Raw genomic sequence first — 20,581 nt, 5'->3', positions numbered from 1 at the left:
TCCTCACACAGCAAGGTGTTTCTGCTCTACACTTGCAGCTTTGGGCAGGCCAACAGAACTCGCTGCAGATCTGCACACACACGTGCACCTCGGCTTTATGCAGAGAGACACAAAAATCTTCTCTAACACCATAAGGACAAACACCCTTAACCCAAATGCCTTCACAGAGATGTTACACTTGTCTGACATGCCTAGCAAACGCTAGGTCAAATTGCCCGCTTTCCACTGTGACCTGTCTCTTGATATGCTTCCTGACATACCCTGTTTCTGCCACTACCACATTTGGCTCAGACTCCAGCAAATGATAAATAATTTGTGGCCCAAAATACATCACTCCAAGATTTGTCTCTTCAAAGCACCATCACTTCAAAGCTGCTCCGAACAAACCCTTCACTCACTCGTCCTTGAAGCACTTGCCTTAGAACCTGCCCTGTCCTCCAAGATCCTGTGTGTAGACAGCTGTTCAATTAACCTCACCTCATCACTTCTCCTGCTAGTAACCCCACAGCCTATCATTTGTTCTCTGGGAAAGAACAACTTAGCTGAGAAACAGTGGCATCAAAATTGGTACATTCCCCAAAAGAAACATCTTTAAACAACTCTTCTTTGGAAAGGAGACCAGTAAGGTTTTTATGTTAAAGGATAAAGAGATACCTTTCTGCTGAAATTTCAGAAATAAGTATATGAAATACAGCTACAGTAATACTGAAAACCAAGGCAGGGGGGATGAGAAATCTTCCTCACAGCTCTAATTCCAGGTCTTACTGGCAGTATCACCAAGAAAAGCAAAAAATACAACCTATGGTCTTGGAACAACAACCCAAAGTAATCCCCTACATATGTACAAATACACGCTCCTGAAATGCATATGAGATGTGAGGTGCCTCAGTACAAACCCCTTCGATCTGCTGCTCCACTCTCATTGTACCACATTAATTGCTAAAAGATTTTAACCTTACAAATCTATGTATCTTTTATTTGCCTTCCCCAAGAGAAACCTGCTGCAACACAGCAATAGAAGTAAAATAGGAAAAAGCTCCAAAGTATTCACGGCACCCTCCATCCTCCTGTAAAATGCACGAGACAAAAACTAAATCATACCAGCCATGAGGTTAGTCATCTTACTGGCTGTATTAAGGGATGGTGATTTGATGGAATGGGGATGAGAGCATGCTATGGCACAGAAAGGGGAGGAATCAAACAGCTTATAGCCAATTAAGAACCTCTCTGATATCTGGAAGTGAACATTTCTACTTCAGGTTGAGACATAACAGGACAATATGCAATTCTATTGCCATGTTGTACTGATGTGAACCATTAACTGACTTCTGATTCTGGCACTTATGGCCACCAATAAAACTCACTTGACTTAATCTATTCCTACATAATTATGGTACCATCTGAATATCTATAGCTGGTTCATTTAACCAGGAAACAATTCAAACCCTAGACACAAAGCCAGTGTGGATCCTGTAGAGTTAAAACTTTGGCTCTGACAACAGCACAGTGGTATACAACTAGAGGTAATAAGCCCACCTGATTCTAAGCCAAGCCCTCAAAAAGCCAACATGGGTATTACCGCTCTGCTTCCCTGAAACCAGGATTGCAATGCAGATACACCCTTCAGGTCTGGCTCAAGTCTAGCTGGGTTTATTAGCTTTAGGCATGCTGCGTGAAAGCTGGCAGTGCTGAGCCTCAGTCTTTGTGCCACCTTCTTGCACCTCTTCAGGCTCTGTGGACCCAGCAGAGCAGATGCACAGAACCAAGAAGAACCCACCTGCTGCTGCACCCAGCTTCATAAGCCCACATCGCCCAGTGCGCTGGTAGCTAAGTCACAGGGATCAATACTGACTAGGCTGCTGAGCAAGACCTGCTACAGGGCACGGACACTCCCCTCAGGCTACCTCATTCTACTCATGCAGCCTATGTTTTTCCACTTCCCACTTCCATAACAAGCCAGTGACAAGTAATGCTTTGTGTCCACATAGCCCAGTTCATTTCAGAAGAGTAACATCATCATAACTGAAAGAACAAGGCACAAACAGAGCCAATATACTATCTACTGTCCTATTAAAAAGCATATGCAGGCAGAAGCCCTACAGTGTCTTCAGATTACTGTATTTTACGGTGACTGTTGCTGGAAATATTTGCAAACAAGGAAACACGCTAGTTCTGTGCTGCACCTAGCTAGTGATAAAAAAAGATGATTTTTTGGAAATTATTAAAATATAATTTAGTATATCCTATTGTGGAAAGGCAGAGAGAGAAAAAAGAGGGACATTTATTTTGCCAAAATACACATCTGGCTTTGATCCGTAACATTCCAGAACAAATGCTTCCAACTGTGACTTTCTTACCAAAGTGTTACAGCATCTTACATGAGTCAGTAAACTTATTACAGTGTCACTAGAAGCTGCCAAACTCTTACGAATTCAGAGCATGTGCTCAGATAGAAATTATTTAATATTTGCCAACATCACCCGGTTTGAAAAATGAATTCACAGCATGTATTTCGGGAAACAGACTTGAGATATTTTGTAAATAAGCAGGTGACATTTCACTTGCTGCATTTTTAAGAGGACAGATGCTGGGAGGTTGAATTACAAAATGATAAACTTTTGTTTTATAACTTTTCTAATCACCTCTGCCAGATATTTGCAATTTTCTGTCATAAAATTTACTATCTTCAAACAGAAACTAGTCAGTTTTTAGTTTTAAATTAAACAGTTTGGGTTTGTCAGTTTTTCTGTAATCTTATAATGCAATCAGATTTATTATTAATACCAAAACATTTTTACATAGCACCTTTCATCCTGACAGATCTCCAAGAGCCTTGCAAAACCCCTCTGGTTCTGTGCAATTCCATCCCCCACTCATAATGCTGCCACTTTCAGGACAGAAAGAAGAACCTATTTAAATAATGACAGCAAGAGCACCACAATAGTTCTTCAGAGAGGATGTAACTCCTAACACAATCTCGGGTTAGAGCTGCAAAAAGGAACATAAGGGACGTACTACAGTCATGAGGGAACAACTACAATCATCAGAAGACCTTTTAATTTGCTCATTGCTGAGCAGATCTATGGCAACCCAATATTCAGCAGTCTCATTTTTCACTCTAGTATTATCCGCATCTCTTCATTTCCAGCAGCCCTACTTCTTCTCTAAATAACCAAATTCTTCTAGGTTCACTCTATCATTTACTGATACTAACTGTAGCAAAATGTCCCAGGTGAGCACTGAGAAGACCAGTAATGTTCAACTGTCTAGCAGAGGTGGGTCAAACAGAGAAACAAAATTGTACTAGAAACCCTGCAGAGGTTTTGACGGGAAGCTGATACAGACTGTGACCTCCATGCTGAGTTTCATTGTAGGTTGAAAACTCATTTACACAGAATACACTGTTACAACCTGGATCGTCCAGAACAATTTTATTTCTTTTATCCAATTCAACATCTTACCTGAAGTCCATATGCCTCGTAATTGAAGTGACAGCTAGTCATGCAGAACTTTACCCTCAAAGGGTTTATGAAACTCCAAACCTATTTAGACTCACATGTCGCAATTCAACTTTCCTTTTTACTGCAGCAAGCCAACGAGATTAAACTGCATCTCTTCATTTCCCTCTAGGAAGCATTCTAGACACTGCTCAGACAGGAATCTTTCAAAAAAGATAATGAAACTTACCGGAAGATGCGGCTCTCTTCCTCTATATGATTCCTACTATGGATGGAGAAAGTAAGTTTATCCTCTGCCAGGAAAGCAGGGCTTTGCTAACATGAGTGTTGTTATCTTCCAGAACTCTAGCTCTGCATCTGTGATTCTGCATGCTAAGTGGCTTTACTTTAATCACGACATCAGCATAAGACTACCAAGACCAATGAATTGCTCATTCATCTTGTACATTTAGACATACATAGAACAGCACTACACTGGCTATGAAAGCAAAAGTGGATATTTACATCTAGGAAAAAGGAGACCTAAGAAATTTATATGAGACTGCAGTATGAATCTTCTTGATGGAAGCTTGGTATATGTTAGCTACCCCAAACAGAAAAGCAAACAAGCACAAAAGCTCTAAAAATAGCTATAACTATTTTGACTGCATACACTGATGGCGTTCAGTTCTTCTGTAAATGTTTTTGAGTATTGAAATGGTCATTTGGTGTTTCCAACGACTCAGCTGAAAAGTATTGCCCGGTCTAACAGAAAATGAGGCAACAGATTACTCGAGAACAAAGCAGAGCAAGCAAGTTTATGCACTACAGGTCCATGCTCACATTGCCAAGCCACTCTGTGCCACAGGCTGCTACATGCTTGTCCTGGAGGAACTGGAAGGCAAGCCAGATTAGAGGGCTCTTGTTCCAAATCAGAACTCAGGGGAATTTTTGTTCCCCTTTTTGTGTCTATGCAACCAACACAGAAGATCCTAGAGCCTCCTTGTACAACAGGCAGCAGCAAGAGCTCTTCTCACTGTGTGTGTTCCAAAAGACACCGCAGCCCTAGAAATGGCAAATCCAACCACAGCAGAATTGCCCAGATGTTGAGAGCAAGGCAGACACCTGCCATCATGGCTGCAAATGCTGGCTTTCTGCAAAGCCAAGATCTTGCAGTGGTTAGACTCAATGACTCAGCTGAAACCACTGCTAAGCAGCTGGCAGAGATGAGAGAAGTTAATTTATTCTCAAGATATGCTGAGGACCATCTATTTCCTGAATTAGAAGAGGGTGGAATACAAAGATGGACTGTAAGTCTCCATTTTTTACTTGCCTGGTGGTGTAAAAATCCAAAATTCCAAGCAACAGAGGCTTTACTTTGTTAAACAGTCACTAAAGCAGACTAGAAACTGTTTTTTTGGGGGGTTTGTTCATCAATTAGCCCAAACCTGCCACTGCTTAAAGGCCCCATAGTTACTCTGCCTATTTAGAACACTCTGGAGGCAAGCTCTTATTTGAATAGGCTCATTTCCCCAGCTACGTCCTTTTTTTTTTTTTTTTTTTTTTAGCTTTTTACTTTCGTGGCTTTCGGGCAGATTTTGACAAGAAGCATTACGGCCTCCATGTCTCAGGCCCACCACTGCAGCACCTAGAGCTTCTCAGGTTGAGAGCTTTCAAAATGTTACTCTGGAGCGTGACTTTCTCAAAAAGATGTAACATCAGACAGAAGGAAGGAAAGAAAAAGCCTCCACTTTAGCTGAAAAAAAATAAAATAAAATGCTGTTTGCAGAGTCACAGTCTGCCACGTCCCCCAGCGAAGTACCTTCCTGGCATCACAGTAGCGTAGCCCAAAGGAGTGGAACTGTGGGAAGAAGGCTGGCTGGACAGCCGCAATCTGAGTGTAGAGCTCCGCAGGCCGCGACATGGCAGGGGTTCCTGACAGCAAGATCACTCTCCTGGCAGCCTGGGAAAGCAAAATGGAGCATTGTTATCATACAGCTTACCTACAGCTCACAAGCAGAACCTGCTAAGCAGTCATTCCCTGTCCTGAAAGAAAATCCCAGAGCCATTGTCCAAGCACCCTAAATGGAACAGTACTTCACCTTCCAGAGATACTTTCAGCCTTCACTGCCTGAAGACACTCAAGGACAGTGCCTAAAACTTCTAGGAAGCAGGACAAACTATATTGTTTCTTATTCATCATCCACACGCTATAAGGGAAGGGGACATCAATTTTTACACCAGTACTTTCTGAATTGGCATTGACCCACTAGACACATTAATATCTCATGCCTGGCTCAACATTTCATTTGGCATCACATGTCACAGGAAAATGACACACCCTTTCAAGTACATCCTCACCTCCAAAATAAATTCTCTTGTAATAAACCTGCCACAGAAAGCCATAAACAGACTGTCTTCCTCACAAAAGCAGAAGAGATCCAGAGAAGTAGGATTTTTTCCTTACTTTGTTATTTTTTTTTCTTTTTAAATTCTACAAGCAAGGAGGGAAAGATGAAGGTGCCTGAAGCAGGACCAGAAGATGCCCACCTGACAGCCACCGTGAATCTAGGCAAAGCTGACTGGATGCAGAACATGAGTTAATACAAATCATGTAAGAAGATTGTAAAGCGTGTGCTGTAGGGGAGACAGGAAGGGGGCGGGGTGGGAAACCTGTACCTAAAGTAGGTGCACCCAAAAAGTCAGGAAAAAAATTACACTATAGACAAAAGCCTCCAAGATGCCTTTTTACCCTCATACCTGCATTATTATCTAATTCTATTATTAGATGAGAGCTGTGAATTTCTCCTGCTGTAAATTCACATATAGTAGTTAAATTACAAATGTCTTGTAATTTCCTGCATGGTTTAATGCAGGTTCATTAAAATAACAAAGAGATTCTTGAGTGACATCTGTACCAACAGCTCATTCACATTTAAATGAAAAAGAAAATGAAATTCTTTTATCGTTTCACTGAGATCTACCAGTCACCGAAATCTATTCAGCCAATTTATCCACTTGCCAACCAAATTTGGTGGAAAAAGAGTTCACAGATCAGCTACCGGAAATTAATTTCAGGACTCTATCAGATATTTATATATAGGTTGTAATCAAGGTGGGACTTGCCTTCCCCCTCCATCCCTACTAAACAGATCAGAAGGAAATGTGATCACCACCACAATCAGACAATTCCCATAAACATTTAAAAAAGCAGGATATTTATTGAACTAAATAAGAGGAGAGGTCACACCTTCGGACGTGTTGGAAGGTGAGAGTTAGTTCACACAAGACGGAGGTGCCTATGCTTCTCAAAAGAGAGAGGAGTCACATAGCCCAAAGATATCAGATCCCATGAGGAAACAAAGTGATAAAACAGAAATTTGGTTAGTTTTTAACATTAAGGTTAATAGTGGAGGAAAGCTGAGCAGAACCTATCTGATGCCTTGCAGAAGCCTTTGAGGAGTAAACTGACATCATTTTGAGAAACCTGCTGAAATGCAAGACAAGCTAGTCCCACATGTGCAAGAAACGTCCAAATTATACTTTTTACTCCTGGACTAACAGAAGGCCACTGCTAGGAAAAAGACAACATCGAGGTCGTGCAATTACAGACAGCTCATTTCATATAACTCTGGATCAAGCTAAAGCAAGAAAAGTTCACTCAAAATAGATCAGGGACATATTAAATGCAACATGAACCCAACTGTCTTGCCATTCTCAAAGCTCCTCCTCTTTGCAGGGTGCTCCCCAGAAGCTACATGGGATGAGGTTCAAACCCTAATTCCTCAGTAGTCAAAACAATTAGTCAGGCTCCTTCCCCAATCCCTAAAAAGGTATCAAAAGAGACAAATATAAAGTTACACGTTATTTGTATTCTAAACTTGTCCAGCTGCTGTTTTGCCATGCACAACTTAATTTTGAGCAGATAGGGTATCTAACCATTGCAAGCACTTCTCTAATCAGCCATTTTAAACAAATCAAGAAGTAAAAAAGAAGCCACAAATACACACCATCACCCCTCTGCAAACAACAAAACCCCAGAAGACGCTAGTTCCACGTGAGCTGTGAAGAACTTAAAGAAATTAACTCCAGAAAATTGTGTGGAACATAAGTGGTCTAACTCATTATCCCAAGGGTCCCTTTCAGTTTTAAAATCCATTACAGAAGGAGCCCAAGAAAGGAAAGAACGAAAAAATAATCTTAGGAAGACAAGCTTCTGCGTGTTGAAGGCTTACTTAAATTCTGTATGAAAGAAATTGCTTTGATCCACATCTCTTTTTCTAGTAGCAACTCAGTTTGAATAGATGCCAATAAAGATTTGCTCCTGCAGAGAAGTCTCTGCTGATCACTGCTTAATTCTTGTTTCCTGCTGAAACTTCTGTGCTGTCAAGAGTGAGAGTTTACCCTCTTTATTCTGAGGTCTATAAGAACAGTATGGAATAACACCACAGAAAACAAGATTGCAGTGACCAGCAAGGACTTTCTAGCAGAACCAGATCTGTAATCAATTGATACATATTTCCACATAGGAGAACTAACATTAGCTGCTCACTAACATTTAGGCATGAAGTTTCACCTTCCCCAGAAGCACTCCTCTCCCTCACGTATCCTTGTGACTGTTCTTACAGCTACTTTCTTGTATGGGAAAGGGACTCTGACAATGACTTGACTAGCAGAGACCTGTTCTGTAGCCCTCATTTACTAAGTAACATTAAGACAATTGTGTCTTTGTAGCATTACACTTGCACAAGCAATAATTAATTCCTCAGCCGTGACAACATTTACAAAAGTGACTTTGGATAGTCAAAGAATAAAATATGAAATGGTAACCCCAATGGCACTTACTTTAGAGGTCAAAACCCAGCACCCAACTGATTCGAAGGGGAGTAGGTGGGGGTGGGGTGGGGGTTATGCCACAAAGAAATAATTGAACATGCAAAGAGCCTCATTAACATACAATGACTGTCTCTGTGTTAAATGAATTTCACAGCATGAGGTCTGCCATATGCTATCAGACTGACATACTTTTAAAATAAGTGTGGCTGGTTCTGGCTGTACAATTACTTGTGTCCTCAGTTTTTGCTTACTCTGTCATTGTGCACTGCTTAGCGTAAGTATACCTTATCCTGTGAAAAGAAAAATCTGAGAGTAGCCATAATATAACAGAGATAATCACCTGATGAAATAGAAGATTTCATAAAGGGAAAGTGTTGCAGCTGTTTTGAGAATCTGTTTCTGTACTTGTGTAAGATAGATAGGGCTCTGCATTTCATAGGATGATCCTGCAGTGGTTATTCCAAAAAATATAAACGTCTTCCCCAATTCTTAAATAGCATCTAGACAGAGAATGTATATCAAATGGCAATGACCAACTACGACTGCAGGAAACTACACTACCTTCCTATTGCAAGAAGGAAGCGAAATTGGAAGGTAAGAGCAGATCTGAAGATGCAGCCTTGAGGGCCCACTGTTTCTCCAGTTTCGAGATGAAGCTCCTTCTCTCAGCAGCTGACAAAAAGCAAAGGCTTATTTATCCAATCCATATGGATTTGTAGTGCCTAAAGACAGCTACTATTTATTTCCCACTGGAAGGGGAGATTTTTGTGTTCCCTCCTCCCCTTCTACCTTCAGCATTGACCTACTTCCCTCTATTATTTTTAAGCATCTCTTTATTAAAACAAGCACAAAGAGTTTTAGATTCCCACCACACAATGTATTTGGACTTCCATAACAGAAACAAAGACCTTTAACCCCACAAACATCAGGATGCGCATCATGGTATTAACCTGAACAGCGGCTCAATAGGAACAATCACATTAGTAATATCACCCAAATGTTGTGGAACAAAGCCCATAGGAAGCATAACAGGAATAAGACTATTTTATGCCACTGGAGTATTTGATTAGATACTACTTTTTTCCCCTCAGTTTCCAACCCAGTTCTTCACTACAAACTTATTGTCACTCTTCAGAAAAACTCATCCATGTTCCATTGGGACTTTCCCCAGTTTCCACTGCCTTGCAATACTTCTTGCAATTATAGAAGAACAAAGACCACGCAGCACTTTGGCTGGTCCAAGGATGTAGAATCCTTTTCACTCCAGTCCCCAAAGGATCCCACCACAGGTCAGTGAAAAACTTCTGTTTTGTTGTTTCTTCTTCATCTACACCCCTGGGGCTTTGCTGTTTTATGGATATTGGTAGCATGTATATTCCCCCTCCTATGTTCACGTCTTTGGGCCAGTCTACTCTTGGGAGGAATAAACAAAATGCTTACAAAGACGTAACAGCACGACACTTTCTACCTCTGATGGAGGCAGATGCAGGGCAGAGGCAAAGGAACAACCAATATTGTCAGTACGCTGGTAAGAACTTAGTCCCAATCATCAGACTAAAGAAAAGCAGCAAGGTGACAAGTAGGTCCTACTACTGATTGCCACTGCTCTGGATTAGAGGCAGGGACAAGCCAGGCCTGAAAGTGGTGACTCCACCAAAGCCCAACAGTATGAGGCTATTCTCACTTTGGTGTGTGTGGAAACAAGACAAAAGGACCACTTTGAACACAGGAACTTCTAGCCCTCTTGAGTATTGTAAGAGATGCTGAAGCTGAGGACAGATCGCATGCAACTGCTGGCACAGACTGGCCAGCATGAAAGCTGGCTGGGCTTGAAAGCAGGATTTTTGCCACATGTCAAAACATCACAAGGCTGTTTCCTACCACAGCTTTCAATCCATCCGCCTCCATAATTTTGCAGGGATGCACACAGGCTGTGTACAAACTCTGCCACCTGATTCCATGTAGGCGGATGAAGCATTGTCCCTCATGTACAAGTCTGCACACCCACAAGTTTGCACATCCAATGGCAATGTGAAGGGAATAAGAAATGTGGCCTACATATTTTGCTGCTGCTATTTCAGCTCACCCTATCTTATTGTTTGTGTAATTATAAGTTCCTCTCAAAGTTTCATCCAGTAACAATGAATTGGGCACAACATGACCATACACTTACTCTAAATTACTGACAACCTGGGGCAAGCTACCAGGTAGCGAGCATGGTCACTGCATACATCCAGCCATTATAAAAGTGCACAAAAAAGTCCTGGTCACACTTCCCACTGTCCCAAGCAAAACTTTCCTAAATCTTTGTCAGCATAGCAGCTTAGTATGTGACAAAACATACTGAATACTACACGCACCAGAACACTACACACACACTGTCTGTGGAATTTTTTAACATTAAAAAAAGTCTGGAAGTTCCCAACTGACAAACTTAGGCCACATGTTTAATACATGGTTCTACTTGACAATTTCATACCATGGTTGCTCCACAATACGTACAAGAGAGCAGGGAAAGATGAACTATTACTGAGTGGCTAAAAATATCACTTCATTTTGAAGACCAGTCAATATCAGATATTAAAACTAAAGTGAGACTTTAAATGCCGTAACCATAGGTTAAATATTTCAGAGGTGGAGATTCAGCTTGGCTATCTAACAAGGCAGATTCAAACTTTCCCCCTCCCTGGAATTGTTCAAGGCCAGGTTCGATGGAGCTCTGAGCAACCTGATCTAGTGGAAGATGTCCCTGCTCATTGCAGGGGGGTTGGAACCAGATGATCTTCAAGGTCCCTTCCAACCCTTACCATTCTATGATTCTATTCTATGATTCTATTCTATGCTTCTATGAAAATTAATATCCAAGGTAAGTCACCTTTTTAATCTGATTATTGTGCAGTTCTGTCTAAACAGTCGTAACAGTTCTTATATTTTATTTATTATTCAAATGGAGAAGTCACAGGAGCAGATTCTATCAAGATAAAAAGAATCCATTAAGTATGGATAGAAGTGACAGAAACATTTCAGGCTCAGAAACATTTTAACTTAGATCTGCCCAGTGTCATTATGGACTCATAAATCTCTGCAGCATGTAAGGACAAAGGATCACAGTCCTTAAGTGTTTTTTTTTTCTTTTCTGTCCCCAAAAGCCAGTTCAAGGCTAAGCTTTCATGCTTTAGAATGTCGAGAACCTTGTAAGAAATACAGCAACTATGGCAGTTTCAGAAAGTGTGAAGAAGCATAATGCTAACAACAGAGAGAATCGGTAACGCTTAGAAGGTAGACAAGGCACGAGTTGGCTCCAGGGGCTCTGGTTACAGCACTGGCATGGCTTCATGCTGGTAGGGACTAAGGTGCTAGAAGCAGTGTACCTTGCCTATGGATACAGCTTTTTTTGGTCTTTAAGAGCCCCAGTACTGCTCTAAGCCTTTTAACATAAAGAAGGCAAGAGCAAGAATATTATCCTCAGCAGCATGTTTATCAATGTCTCTTATTCAATAATCTCAAATCATTTTACATTATCATGTAAAATACTGAAAATACTCCCATTTTTACCCCATTGACTATTTACCATAAAGATGACACAGAGGAGTTGTTAAATCCAGTATTCTAGTGATGAAAACTCCTCACATTTTGGCAGTTCTTTCAAATATGAAAGCATTGCTGTGATTTGCTGTGCCAGTAGTGAACACAGCATCACTCACTAGTAGTTGAAGACAAAGCTGTTAAAAGGGCTAGTTTTAGAGCAAAACACCTGTGTTGGAAAGCAAGGAGAGCAGAAAAGTGGCTATTACAGCAAATAGTCACTTCAGAAGTTTTAGTCAGCAAGCAGGAGAATAAAATTTACCTGAACATCTAACATGAAACATCTGGTACTGTATGCTGTTTGCAGGTGAGATAATGCATGATAAGAACACGAAACTCTTAATGCCTTCACAAGACTGAAATTCAGTTTCAGAAGTACCAGTTCTCAGTTCTGTGAGATGATGTGACAGCATAAAACTGTAAATTCTCAGTAAGTGCATACAGGCAATTAACCTCCGTTTAACAGCTACCATCTTTCACTCTCATGTCTTGTAGCCTGCAAATAATTTTGACAAGCTGATCCTTACAAAACTACAAGTAGGAAAGGATGAAATCGCTTTTTGAGCATTTTGCAGTGAGGTAAATTTGTTATTTTCCACCATTTTCAGACATACACCTTAATTATTGTACTTCAAACTGCTCATAAAATTGGACCTCCTACTTCATTTCCAAACATTAAAAGCCTGAACTGATTTGAAAGCCAAGAGAAGACAAGAGTCAGGCCTTTAAAGAGAACAATGAAGTTATTCAAGGACAACCACCTTTGGCTTTCCATTAAGAATCCTCCATGTAAAAGCTGGTTGCTATAAAACCATCACAGATCGAATCTTCTCTTTCTACACACTTGCTGATAATTGCCAAAGAGGAACTGCATTTACCTCGTTCTAACGTACAGATTTTGCAGTGTCTAGAAACTACTCTTAACTCTAATCTGCTAGAGGCTACCAGGAAGAGTTTGATTCTTTGATCCCCGGACAACAGGCAGACATTAAAATTTACATTTCTCCTGTTATCGCATAATTGAATATTGCCTCCCTTCTGTGGGCCACTAGTCTTGCTAACCTCACATTCTGACATTGCCTACTAGTTCTGCACATTTAACCAGCAGGAGTGTTCCTGAACCCCAGCCACACAAATGCACACTGAAAGTTTGCAGTAACAGAGTAGAGCCCAAAACCAGAGCCAAGGAAGGGACTTAAGTAATGTCATTTTGATATACAGCAGGGATTTGCATGCCAAGCAGTAACTGGTAATGATTATTTCCATTAAACAAGCAACGTTGACACTACTGTATTCTTTCTACTCTCCCTGAATAGATTCAGTAAGTTTTGACGTTCCCTTTTTCCCATCACCATAAAACTCACCAGTGGCAGTACCACAGTTAGATCAAGGGGACTTCTGAAGTTCTTTTCCTAGGTCTTCCTGTCTGGCATTTCTATGGAAACAAGTGGCTAAGCCAGAGACAAATTTTGCTCTTGGATCTACAACATTACCTGGATTTCCAGTTGCACAACAACAGAATTCAGCTGCTGGCTCCTAAACCTGGTAAATGTAGTAACACTGCTCTGGGAGCCTGACCTTAAGCTGCTGGAGATCTGGCACCCAGCACACGCACCTTCAGTACAGGCATGGCAGCTCGGCATCGTGCAGTTTTTATGTTCCTTAGGAAATGAGATTCATCCTGAAAAAAAAACAAGCATGAAAGTGAAGACAGTTCTGATCCATAGTCCAAGTGCAGGCTACAGAACCACTCCAGTATTCTCAGCTATCTAATGCCACAAGCCTGTCATCCCAGAGGATATTTCAAGCACTGGGAGAGTCACATCAAATTCTAAACAAAAAGACAGCGTGGAGAATAGCAGGGTTCCTACATTCAAACCCACAGCTGCAAGCAAATGGAACAGAAATCAAACCTTAAAGCCATGAATCTCAACTGACCACAAACAAGCGAGCAGAGGGGGCTGGAGAGGGAAGGAGAAAGAGGAACATTATTTCCTCCACTGATATTCCCTTGCCCTGTGTGTCCTTTAAATGCATAAACATAGGAGGCCTATACAGTGCTACTTCCCTAAATAAGGGGTTAATAAAAATTACAAGGAAAAACAGAAACCTAATTAGGATCCAACCGTTCTGCTGATAGGGCTCACCAGGTGGATAATAGCCTCCTACTTGAGACATCACCCCCAAACAGGCTTCATTTCTACTGCTGTAGCAAAGCAGAACTTAGATACAAAAAGTAATCGGCGGCCTCCAAGGGTACACTCTCATCTTTCCACATGTGGATGAGCAAGCAATCATGCATGCAGAGACAATACAACTGCTTAGCCTCTCAGGCACAGCCTTCTCCCTCCTGATTAACAAATAAGCTACATTAATGTTCCCAGCCATCAAAAGAACATTGGAAGAAAAAGCAAGGAAGCTCACTCAGTAGGACTACTCCCATCTGTAAAAATATATACAGGGTCCAAATTTGAACTTGTAAACACACAGAAAGAACATCCACCAGCTCAGTGCTGGTAAAAGCTTCCAGGGCAGTAGCCCTAGAGCCCAAGTCCCTTTACCCCAAGCAACAATCTGCATTTCCACTCTCACAGAATGCCTTGTCAGAGAGCAGGCAGGGGAAAAAAAAAATTTAAAAAAAAAAAAAAAAAAAAAAATCGATTCCCCCATGAGCAGTTTGGTCTCCAAAGAACTTTGTCTATTTCTACACTCCCATCTGATGCTGAGAAACAAAAGGATTATTATGTGCCAATTGTCATGATCTTAGGGACAGGTGCGTATGTGTGCTGAGAACATCAAACACTCATAGTAACCTATGTAGACACTTTTGGTCTCTATTGATCCAAGTTGGATTTGAAACACTAGACGTTTTGAATTTTTAGTAACGGAAATCTAGAAAAATGCCTTTTACCACAGCTCTGTAAAAGATTAAAAAGTGGATTTTGAAGTAATTTACAAAAAAAATGATACAAGTGATCAAAGTAGGCTTAATGCAGATTGTCAGTGGAACACAAGCAAAAGGAGTTTTTTTGATGCTTTACCCACACACTTGAAGTTGAGAGGTTACCAGGTTTACTGGATAAACACTAACATCACCCTGAAGTCCAGTCCCCTCAAAACAATACAACTCCAAGACTACTGACACACCACATTAAATACCTTGCTCTCATGCTCAACCACAATGAAACTGGAGAAGCACCACAGCCAGTAAAAGAGAAAATACAGCCTCAGGAATCAAAACGGAATTAAACTCTTCTGGTTATCTCAGAAAGTTTCGGAAAACCCTCCTGCTTCTACTTTTGGAGAGAGCTGTGACTGCAGCCACAATTACAAGATAGTTTCAGTCCTAAATAAGGCCCACTTCACACTGCTGTACAACACAAAGGTTACCCCCTTTGCAGCATACAATTAACCTCAAAATTTTAGTGTATTACTTACAATAATAACTACTTGGAAAGTGCTCTTAAGTTGCTTGTCCATCTTGCTGAGGAGGTCAAAGCTGACAATGTTGATCAAGCCTGCTGTTAGGTTGTCTTTGCCAGTCACTATGACATTGGTGCTACCTGGACTCAAGGATGGAAGCCACCTGTGAAATGCCTGGAGGAAGACAAAAGCAATTAATTGCATTCTGGTGCTTATGTTCTCTGTCGGGATCCCAAAGCACTTCACAGACCATCCTCTTAAATGCTTAGAACATGAATCTACCCCACCTTCCACTGGACATCAGCTTGGAGCACAGTAAGGATAAACAGCCTTCCCAAGGCAACAATCCTCTTAATCGTAAGATCAGGAACAGAACTCAGGTTATCAGGCCAAATCTACCTTCCACAGCTAGCAAGGCTCAAACATGCTCTATTCTTGCTTCTTACTGAAAAAAAAAATCTGATGTGTAGTAGAAATGTGCATAACCTCCTGACTATGTTACCTCCTACGCTCAGAGCCAGAGAATGCAGCGACCACTACTGACTGAGAAACTTAGTTTTTGCACTCAGTAGGAACTCTCAGGCTTTGAAACACAGACTTCTATGCAGTAAACATCTCACTACAGTAATGTTTACTCCACAGGAGGACAAAGTACAACTCATCCAGATCAACAAAAACACTTCCACTACCTCTCCTTCTGAAAAAATCTACCAGAAAAACTCCAAACAAACAAACAAAATGAAAAGATCAAGTTGACAACACACCAGCTGCTCTATGACAGCAGCTGAAATACATGTGCTGATAGTCATTCAAATCAACCTCTTGAAAGGCTCCACACATCAGAGCAAGCTATCCTCCCCCAAACCCATCTGTTAGCTACTGCGTACCCACCATTTCCCTTGTAATTGTGTCCCCAGTGACACCAACCTCTCTGCAACACTTGAGTTCTGCTGATGTTGCTCTGCAGAGAACTGGCTGGGGCTTCAGCAACCAGGAAGAAATGTATCCAAGGAATGGTGATGGGGAATGGCATCTCTGCCTCTAAGCCCTTAGCTTGTGGAACTTCCCCAAGCATCATTCCTTCTTGCTTCTGTTCAGCAACCACATGCAGCAGCTAGAGGAGTTAAATGTAAGCTTCCTGTATTTCTCAGTACGTGAGAAAATAACAATTAACTATCCTTCACTGCTTATGACAAGCACCACAACCAAAATGGGCCAACATGTGGGCAAGGTTACATCCCAACAAAAAACTGTATGTGGCTGACGCTAAGCCAAAACTTAGACAAAGGTGGCAGCAGTGGGAAAGTATCTGGAAGCTCCTACATGTAGTGCCCTCTCCTTTTATGAAGGGCACGTGACTAATTCACTCGGTAAAATGATCCTATATTTCTCACCTGATGCTGACTTCTGTCCACAAGAAGTGTTTTGAAACTGCCCTAACTGTTAAGTATTTAAGTTTCAATGCTGAACTTCAAAGGCACATGGCTGCAGTACTTCTCACTCAAGAGTACCTCGCATCTGCCCGCTAGCTTCCTATGGCACCTTGAATATAAAGGCATTTGGTGGCCTGAGCCCAGAAAGCCAAAACAAAACACTGACAGCTCTGAGATTAAGACAATTTCTGGCAATTCAGCTCCAGAGACACCACAAAAGCTTCTACCATTATAGTAATGCACACTTGTGCAAGAATGAACTGAGTAGATTACAGACCATAATAAACCCCACCTTCTTCCACTTTCACAACACATTTTTCTTCAGCCTGCATCCTTCACATACCCACAAAGCAACACAGATAATTCTAAAGCAAATGTCCTAACAAAACATCTCCCACAACAGCCTCCTTGGGAGCTGGGAGTAAGGGAAGGAAGAAGAAATCAAGCACACAAAGTAAAAGAAAACCAAAAAACACAAACACCTTGTATTGCTTAAATGTAACAGGATGTGGGAGTTTAGCTGCAGGTGCCCAGTACCTCAGGAAACCAGGCCCCAGAATGTTCCCAGTAGGTATCCCACAGAAGCCATGGATTTGGGTTAGGTGTTGACCCAGAGGTCTACAGGCCTCTGAAATCTCAAACATGATGAGCATCACTCCCTTGTTCAGTAAACAATTTTCTTTTCTTGTTGCCCAACATTTTGTTGCACTACTGGACGTGAAAACACAAGCCAAGATGCTCTAACAACCCAGGTACAGCACAAAACCAGCAAATCCCAATCAACACACTTCTCACCAACGCAACATTCCAGGGAAAGCTAAACTCCCACTCTCTCTTGCTCAGGCATGAAATTACTAACCTAAAACCTCTGGCTTACCTTTTTTTCCCCCACAGTGAACATTTCACTAGCCTACAGCAATCAAACAGCCTCAGTGTAGAAACCATGACAGCAATTTATACAAGATACATTTCCCAACCATACAAGCTTTCTTGTGCTCCTGATCAACATTAATACAGAACTCAGCAGAGTCAGCAGCATACAGTGGAGAGGCAAAAAGACTTATAATGACAGATGCTTCATGATGATAATGGGGCCTCTTGAACAGAGCGGAGAATCCCAGCATCTGGACTTCTATTCCAGCCAAGGGACTGGCAAATAATGTTATGAAGGGCTTGAATACCAACAGACAATTGCTTGAATGCAACTATTGTCTTTGACACTGACGAGTAAAACATCCCCTTGGAGCCGCTGACTTGCAGGAACAAAGTTAAGAGAAGGTCAGAGGAGATATTTTCTCTAGATCTTCCTCTTTCCAACAAATCAGCTGGACTACAAAAAGAAAAATCAGCCAATAAAAGAAAATAGCAATATATCATATAGTCAATGCCAAGCAATTTCCCCCCCTCAAGTTTCTAAATGAGTATAAATTTTAGTTTCTTCCCCTCAATATACATATTTTAAAAATTTTAACTCTGTAGAGTGCAACACAGTATAACCATCACACATGCTCTCTGCTGGCCATCTGCACACGTTCAAGCTCACAGTACCTCTGCCCATGTAAACCTCACAGAAGAAGGAGTCACCACCAGCAAGGGCCATTCTTTCCGGTAATACGCAGCAATGCAGATTGCCTGGATGGTCTTGCCCAAGCCCATGTCATCCGCAAGAAGTAAACGTCCATTTCTTAAAATTGCAAAACTTGGGAAAATAGAGAGGGGAAATAAGTAAGAGTCAAGAAATGGGTTACCACCTGTCCTGGCAGCCAAGATGAGCACAACTCATCCCAAGTTTATAATGGGGATCATCTGGAAGTGATCTGGGTTCTTCAGTAAACTTATGTCTTCTCCCTTAGTCTTAACACAAGTGAGGAACTCTTGTGCTAAGTGAGCAACTCTTGGCAGCTCCTGAACAGAGTGGTTCAGCCCAGGCCTTAGAGACTTTGATTTCAAACGAGGAGTAGTCTCGAGACCTTACAATTATTTAAAGTACATTCTTTCCATATTAGTCACATTATGTCCCAGAGTTCATCCTGGCTGAGCTAAGAAAGCGGTATTAATAACAATGCCACTTTAACACCAGTAAGTACAGACTTCCCTGGATTGCATCTTGAAGTCAACAACTGATGACCATATATGATGGGGACAGGGACATTTAAAAGTTTATCTCTACATACAATTAGTAATTTTAAATCTTTCAGGACCTTTGTCCCATGTCCTGGCACTTTCCCATGTGCAGTTTATATTTAAAAAACAACAACAACAAAAGAGATGCTCTTGGGGAAAAAAAAAATATGACCTTACAAAATAAAAAAATCATCTGACAATTAAGCACACACTGAATCACAAGGGGAAGATCAGAGATGTATCATTTGAACTATTTTATGAGACTAGCAAAATGCTACTTTCCTCCTGACTCATGCTGAAGAATCCAAGCTAGAAACAGAGTAAATGCGTCACTCAAAAAAAAAAAAAAATACAAAAACCCCCCAACAAAACAAACCATACCACGCCATAGCAAACAACCAAGAGCCCAGGGTGCCGGAGTGTAACAGCCCAAGACTCAGAAGAAATGTGGAGCCCTCCACAGAAGAGAATGCAGCCTGGGCACCAATATAAAGTACATGGTTCTAGCTCTCAACAGCATGCAAAAAGGACATACTTCACACCTTCCCGCTGAAAGGGCATGAGGCTCATCACAACTTTGGAGTCCACTACTGAAAGGTCAGCATCAGGAATGTCTGTTTGTGATGTAGATCTCTGTATTTGAGCAGCAAACATCTGTATTACTGCGTTGGGCAGTGGCTCCACTTCTACTGACGCAAGGCTCTGTAACACTTCCACTGCAAAGAACAGAGCAGTTTATTATCAGAAGGGGCAACACACATAACTTATATTATGGACGCCAGGGCACAACCCTCAACCTCATCAACAGTATTATCTCCTGTCCTGAAACAGCTCAAGGAAGCATCACATCATGCACAGGTGCTGGCCTGGCCTCTTCCTTGAAGTCTATTTCAGAACTACACGATGAATCACATCTCCTCCCCTCATATTTAGACTTGGTTATAAAAAAATGAAAGTCTGATGCCATCATTCAGAGATGATTGCTACTAATACAGCTGGAGCTGGATTATTCACACTGAGGGCAGCTTAGGGCACACTTTAGTCAGAAATAAAAGTATAGATTTGAACAAAAGAGCTCCTGAAGCCTAGAAGGCATCTTTATCCTGACCTTGGCATTCTGCATTAAACACCTCTGAGGTCTCCACCATCCTTAAGTGATCACGAGTGACCTGAGACACAGCTACCTAAAGAAGACACAGTTACCTAAAGAAGATTATACAGCTTCAGCTTTGAAAACTCCCTTCTCCTGTTCGCCAAATTCACACAGCTTTGGCTCTGTCTCCACTTCATCACCCCTCATTTGCCATGTTTGGATAAGAAAACAGGAAGCACTTCCAGACAACTGCTCTTGTACCACCATCAGCATTGCTCTGACAGACCTCCTTCAGGGTCATGGTACCAACAGCAACTCCTTGCTCAGCTGGTGTCCACTGCTGTTCTCCTGGACAGAAGTAGCTTGCAGGCCAGAACCAGTCCACAGGCGGCCACTTGAGTCCTTCACCACTACTGTTGTCTCACCCGTGAACCCTCTCAACTTTACCTGCAGCTTAAAACCTTCCCAGATGAACTAAAGGGATCCCGAGCCTCCATTATGCAAAGACCTCAGGGCCTTCATCTTTTCAACCCATGCATCACAACAAGCAAAGCGTCAGGGCAATTCTCCTCCTAGACCACCTTATTTCAGTCCCCTCCAGTAGCCTCTCTATCCCATCCCAAAAAAGTCTTTATTTTCAGTCCCACAGT

At 41.6% G+C, this 20,581-nt stretch overlaps 1 protein-coding gene across 4 annotated transcripts in view; it reads right to left on the bottom strand.

The window, feature by feature from the left end:
- SMARCAL1 (SNF2 related chromatin remodeling annealing helicase 1) overlaps positions 1 to 20,581 on the bottom strand; it is a 39,072-nt gene that overhangs the window by 8,776 nt on the left and 9,715 nt on the right. For all 4 annotated transcript variants that reach the window (XM_075430366.1, XM_075430365.1, XM_075430363.1 and 1 more), the window contains 5 exons: positions 19,374 to 19,554; positions 18,263 to 18,413; positions 15,297 to 15,455; positions 13,474 to 13,539; positions 5,260 to 5,400 (listed from right to left, as the gene is read on the bottom strand). In XM_075430366.1, coding sequence (XP_075286481.1) covers positions 5,260 to 5,400; positions 13,474 to 13,539; positions 15,297 to 15,455; positions 18,263 to 18,413; positions 19,374 to 19,554 — 698 coding nt within the window. The remainder of the gene's footprint in view (positions 1 to 5,259; positions 5,401 to 13,473; positions 13,540 to 15,296; positions 15,456 to 18,262; positions 18,414 to 19,373; positions 19,555 to 20,581) is intronic.

Source organism: Opisthocomus hoazin, chromosome 9, assembly GCF_030867145.1.
Source record: "Opisthocomus hoazin isolate bOpiHoa1 chromosome 9, bOpiHoa1.hap1, whole genome shotgun sequence".
Lineage (NCBI taxonomy): Eukaryota > Metazoa > Chordata > Aves > Opisthocomiformes > Opisthocomidae > Opisthocomus > Opisthocomus hoazin.
The sequence above is the reverse complement of the archived record's forward strand: the minus strand, read 5'-3'. Positions and strand labels throughout refer to the sequence as shown.